This window comes from Stylophora pistillata, chromosome 9, assembly GCF_964205215.1.
Source record: "Stylophora pistillata chromosome 9, jaStyPist1.2, whole genome shotgun sequence".
NCBI classification, from domain to species: domain Eukaryota; kingdom Metazoa; phylum Cnidaria; class Anthozoa; order Scleractinia; family Pocilloporidae; genus Stylophora; species Stylophora pistillata.
Genome location: NC_142527.1, coordinates 15,321,601 through 15,327,600, shown reverse-complemented (window position 1 = coordinate 15,327,600; position 6,000 = coordinate 15,321,601). Strand labels below are relative to the sequence as shown.

The 6,000-nt window shown below is 36.9% G+C and overlaps 1 protein-coding gene across 4 annotated transcripts in view; it reads right to left on the bottom strand.

Annotated features, from left to right (window-relative positions):
• Positions 1 to 1,271: 1,271 nt before the first annotated feature.
• The window catches only part of LOC111324148 (ubiquitin carboxyl-terminal hydrolase 4), a 51,523-nt gene continuing 46,794 nt past the window's right edge, over positions 1,272 to 6,000 (bottom strand). For 2 of the 4 annotated variants that reach the window (XM_022927652.2, XM_022927651.2), the window contains exons 22-25: positions 4,860 to 4,932; positions 3,879 to 3,909; positions 3,691 to 3,779; positions 1,272 to 1,957 (exon numbers count right to left, since the gene is read on the bottom strand). In XM_022927652.2, the coding sequence (XP_022783387.2) occupies positions 1,841 to 1,957; positions 3,691 to 3,779; positions 3,879 to 3,909; positions 4,860 to 4,932 (310 nt within the window). In that variant the 3' untranslated portion in view covers positions 1,272 to 1,840. The remainder of the gene's footprint in view (positions 1,958 to 3,690; positions 3,780 to 3,878; positions 3,910 to 4,859; positions 4,933 to 6,000) is intronic. The other 2 variants (XM_088732261.1, XM_022927653.2) reach the window with 2 other exon arrangements.

Genomic DNA, 6,000 nt, shown 5'->3' with positions numbered 1-6,000 from the left:
AAATGGCCAAACTGGTGAAATTGGTCCATTGTGTTAAAATGGTCTCACTAGTTAAAATGGTCCAACTAGGTAAATTGGACCAACTAGTCAATATTGGTCCCATTGGTTGAAATGGTCCAATTCTTTAACCTGGTCAAACTTTTTTAAAGGTCCAAGTGGTTGAATTGGTCCAACTGGTTAAAATCGTGCAACTGGTAAAAATTGCATAACGGGTTAAAGTGGTCTAATCGATAGATTGGTTCAACTGGATGAAATGATCCAACTGGTCAAAAGGGTCCAAAAGGTTAGAATGGTCTTACTAGAAGAATTGGTCTAGTTTAAAATGATCCAAGTCGTTGAAATGGTCCAACTGGTTAAAGTGGTTTAACCAGAGAAAATTGTCCAATTGGTTTAAAATGGTCCAACAACTTAAAATGGTTTAACCAGTAAAAAGGGTCCAACCACTGAGGTCCAACTAGATAAAATGACCTATGGCTAAAGTTAATTCCGCAGGAAAACGTTATTGAACAATTTCATCTTTTAAACTTTCCTTAAATGTGTCCAATAACTGTTTCGAAAATTACAATAAAAGAGATGGGTCTTCGAGCTTGTTTGAGAGATATGATGGACCAAACTTATGCCTGCAATGGCACTAATCCTGCGCAACATTTCATCGGTTCACGGTACATTTTGCTGTAGTTGGAAGCAAGGGCTTTTGAAGTTAAAAGAAAAAAAAATCGATAGGTGAAAAAGTCGAGTCAATTTGATACATAATTTACGGAAACTGGATACATAATTTGCGGAAAAATTATGTAATTTAAACGACATTGACTCAAAACGGTGCTAGAGTCGTTGCTTGTCACTTTCAGTCATAATTTACATCCTCGAGTAACAGGTTTCGTGCCAAAGAGCTAAACACCACCCTAACTGATTACAGGATTTTCATGCGCAGTACAGGATGCCAAGTGCAATACTGACGAACCTGAGAAAATGGTTGAACTACCTTAATGGTCTATCTGGAGAAAGGTCGAACTGTTTAAAATAGTCGAAGCGACTAAAATAGTAAAAAGGGCTAATTGGTTGAAATTAGATAAAATGGTTCGATCACTTGAAATGTTATAACTTGGTCCAACTGGTGCAACCTTAAATGGTCCAACCGCTTGAAATGGTGTGGCCAGATAAAATGGTCCAGGCACTGAAATTGGTCTAACGATCTGGTTTGATAGAATGGTCCTATTGGTTGAAGTAGGGTATGTATTAAGAATGGTTCAACTGTTTAAACTGCTTGCAACTTTGTTTGTAGACCATTTTATTCCTGTCAAATTTAATTTTTTCCATTAAAACAACTATGTTCTCATGACATGTCGTAACATGACCTGAAAGGATTCCCGTATTCTGAGGGATAATCGTGGGACAGTTTTCCACAATTACAGAGTTTTTAAATGCTGTTCAAGACATGAATTTTTTTCTCACTTAAAAGTGATCACATGATCTTGAATTACATCACTAGAGAAGAGATTTCTACCTGACCAAAAAAGAAAAAAGGGACAGAAAAGGCTTCCACCTATAACAGAAGAAACTCATTTTAACGCATAAATAAATGGTCATCATGTGCCACAGTTTACACAATGACAGTCTGTATATCAACTGGCTTCCTTGTTTTCTAGATTTTGTCACTTTAATTGGCCTATTGCAGTTTTTGTAGGACTAACACGTTGTAAACTAAGCGCTAGGTTTTGATTGAGGCGTATCTCTAAGAACCCTTGCGGGATTTTTATTAAAACTATTCTTGAGGTAACTTGGCCAACTAGGAAGTGAAGCATGATTCCTATCGTGTGACTCCATTTTTCCTTTCCCAATCTTAGAGGCCATCATTAAGCATGTCGATGTCTCCATCATGTTCTGTTACCTTTTCTACCAAACTCTCTTGAAGTCCAGTTTCTTTTCGCTGGTAAAAAAGGACATAGCCTGCTTTCGACTGCAAAATAACAAAAAAGATACGGTTCAAAGAGAGTTTTAGGGTGGCTGGTACCGAGGGGTAAAAGGTTTGATAATCGTGAAGTCCTTCGCGGAGTGTTGACGTATTTTGGGGACTTTTGTCCAGGATCTCAAACTGCATATTTTGTTTACATCACTGCGCAAAAGAAATGAATTTGTCACATTTCCTAAACAATGAGAAATAAGATTCCACATGAACTAGTAGAAAGGTACTTTGTAGCAAATGGAAGGGAAAGCCTGGGCCAAAGAAGTCACAGGCATATAGTTTCGTCAGGTTTTGATTCAACTTGGCAAGAATATTTGTCAGGTATTAATGCAAAAAAAAAAAGAAAAAAAAAGGCGTGAGGCTTTTACGAAATTCAAAATATTTTTCCAGTGACTTCCCAGCACATGACAACTAAAATACTCTCCATAGTCCAACTTCAAATTAGATTTTCTAGAAACCCCGCGCAACTTCAAATTAGATTTTCTCAGGATCAAAAAGAAATATGGAAAAAGCCTCACAACAATTCTCGCCTATTATCTTCTGAGTGATACTGTCTAGTTTGTCTGGGTGTCTGTGGTGACGAAAAGGCTGGTACTTCGGTAGAAAAATAACAGATAGTTTTGTCTTTTAAGGTATGCACGCGCCTATCAAAATAAAAGCTGTCAAAACTTTTGTTATCTACTGATTCTACACTTTTTAAGCTTTAGAGTGATAACTAGTTCTCAATGTTTTTTTTTTTTAAGTAGCGCGCGTAGGATGATTTTCTGAAGGGCACCCTATTTTTTTAATAACCTTAAAATGCTCAAAAATTGACCAAAAGTAACAAGAGTGGATCACACGGTTATAATCTCAATCTTAAATGACATTCTAGTAACCCATTAAAAGATATTGATATTGAAAATGTATCGAGAGTAAATGAGCAAATTCTATACGGATATAAACGCGAAACTGAATTGCATCGTAGAAGCTTGAGAAAATGTCTCTGTAAAATTGACCTACACAGGGTCGAGAGGGTTATAGGTTCAAATTCCGTCGAAAACTTGGAAGAAAAAATTTTAACCAAGGATATTTTGGAAGAGTCGAGAGACAGCTTTCTGGCTGGAGGAGTTATTGGTTTTGAAAAAAACGCACGCTGCAAACTAGCAATTGCAATCCACAACCAAAAAAAGAGAACATAAAAACAACAAGAACACGAGAAAAGAACAAAAAGAATGGTGTAGTCACAAATGTCTTCATGTGTATAATTTTTTAACCATCGAAAGCAAACGATTTGAACAAACAAGGTATGAAAAAGAAAAAGGAAGCGAAGTGAGAGAAGCAGTTAAAGTGGATTGTGATGGAGCTACACTGCCCACATCTAGTCTTAACCAATGCAGAAAATAAACCTGAACTAGACTTCCACAGATGCAACCTAATCCTGCAAAAATCACAAAGCACGGACAAAGGCCATTAAAGGTAATCCTGGTGCCTACAGATGCCATGACCCCATGGCATGCATATCTCTACAGAACCCTATGGAGGTTCAGTCCCGTAAGGAGTGCAGTCACTGATTTACAGAGATGATCACCTCAGGATAGATATGGTCCATTACTAAGTGCATTTCAAAACACTAACAAAGCAGTGAAAACAGTGTTTCTTAACACTGAACTCATGATTGTCTGGTTACAATTCAATCAACATTGCACTTTCGGTGTGATCAAAGTCAGAATAATTCAGCAGGAACTTACAGTAACTTGTTCCTGATTTACAGCCGAGACAGAGCTATCATCAAATGAGTACCACTGAGAGTCTTTGCAGTTCTTGGCATAGGCTGTGTCTAAAAGTGGTAAGCATGCACATTACCTTAGTTAGTACAATTTGAAATCTACTTTCACTGATTGAACTTGTGGCCTAGCAAAAACGAGAGTCAACCTACAATGTCCGCCTCCCATGCCTCCATAGTGGTTCTGTGAAGAAAAAAAAACTTAATAAAAATTTTAGATCTTTTGAGACTTACAGCACGTTACCTTCCCTCTAAATATGCTCCTCTGTTTGTTCTGAGTAACATTTAATTTTGCAAAGGTAAAATTCCCATCTGTGTGTAGGTTAAACTCTTAAGGCGAAGAAAGTTAGAGCAAAATGTAAGGTAAGGTAAAATTTCCAACTGTGTATAAGTTAAACGGCTTTTACGGCGAAAGTTAGAGCAAAATGTCAATATGGAAAACATAAACTTTTCTCTACGTCTTGAGATTTCCAAACTTTATCTAAGTTCCTTTGTCTTTGGAAAATGGTACGCTATCATGTTCTCTAGTCACTTCAAATGACCAATCAGAACATTCTATTTTATTTCGTCAATCTTGAAGTCTGAAAGAAAAACAAACGATTTTGCACAGGTAGAGTTGTTTACATCTTTCATTTTTGATCTTTGAATTTTGTATTTTTTTATCTTTTATAGCGTCAAAGAAGATCACAGACGGCTACCTGAAAGTGTGCAACCTGTTGGACAGATAGAGCAGTAAAGCAAGAAGGAGAGTTCTAAGCAGCTTGAATGTTGTCCAACTGTTTAACGTGTTTCGCCGTCCAATCAAAATGCTTTACTGAATTTGTCTGATGATTTTGTTCCATGTGCTTCGTAAATTTGCAAGACTCATTTGTGTCTCTGATTGAAAAACAACAAACGCATTTCACATGGAGGTTTCAAAAGCTTTTGCGCTTGTTACGTGGTCACATATTCAAATCAGTAACCAAAGTCATTCAATAGTGCATTTTATGATGACTCACTCATTATCACGCTGCGTCAGTTTTTCAACCAGGAAATTAGACGATGAAACAACGAATAAACTGGGGGGGAATGTGGCTGTCCTCTCTTAATTTTAAAGCTTCCTTCGTACTTCTCTCCTAATGGCAGAATACTTACTGAAACTGCAATCAAATCATAGATTGGATGCGGTTGGTCTTTATTAATCACATAAGCAGACATATCAAGATTTCTGAAAACAAAGCATGAGAGTAAAAGTGTTACTTTGACCTATAGTGTTCAATAATAATTATCTGCTGTGAAGCACCGGAAACATTTTTCAGTGAATTCAGTTCAGAAAAATAATCTATCGTTAGCATTATCATCATCAACACTGAGTATGACAATCCTAATGATGATGATGACTGCCATGGTGTTAATTATAATATTAAGAGCAACTGACCCTAAATATCGATAATCCACCGAAAGTTGCAAAATGGGCCCCTAAATAGGCCATGACAGCTGTTCAGCAATTTGCATTGGATTCTTGTCATAATAGCAGACTCTTTTCAACCTGGACGCGCTGCTTATGGTGGGCCAAGAAAGAGAATTAGAGGAATTAAATTACAAGGATAAGCTTTTAGATGATGTATATAATGATTTGTAAATGTATATCGCAGACCTCTTCAAAGGCAATTGAAGTTGACCTTTATTTTACCTCTGCGAAAGACACATTACATTATTTCAATGGATCACCATTCAGACTCAAACGTAATAACATAACAAGAAAAATTTATATTTTCAAAAAGGACCATCTGCTATCACACAAAATTTAAATGTAGAATCGCATAGCGTTGTGGCCTACAAAGTTGCCAACGTTACATAAATTTTCATTGCTTTAAAGGGCGGTGGGGAGACAACGGCCATCTAGGCGTATTTTGAACTTTTCGATTTTTCAGAGAAAGCAAAGCGCTATAGGACTTTACGGTATCATTTTTGAAAAAGGTTTGTTAAAAGGGTACTTTAGGAAATATTAAATAAATTACGCAATTTTGCAACTGTCGGCAGATTCTCGATAGTTATTGTCTGCAGCTCTTTCAAGAGCTGGTATTAAAATACCAGTTGCAATAAAAAATGATGCAACAATAGTTTCCCATTTTTTCGGCATAAAAATTCCCGGCCATGAATGAAAAACCTAGCTCTTTTCTCCCGCGAAACTCTTCAACGAGATGGATTACCTATATAGTTACTCAGTAGATAACGTCATTTTCTGAAGGAAATAGGGGCGTTTGACTTCTCCCAGTTGCCCCTTCCTTTTGCT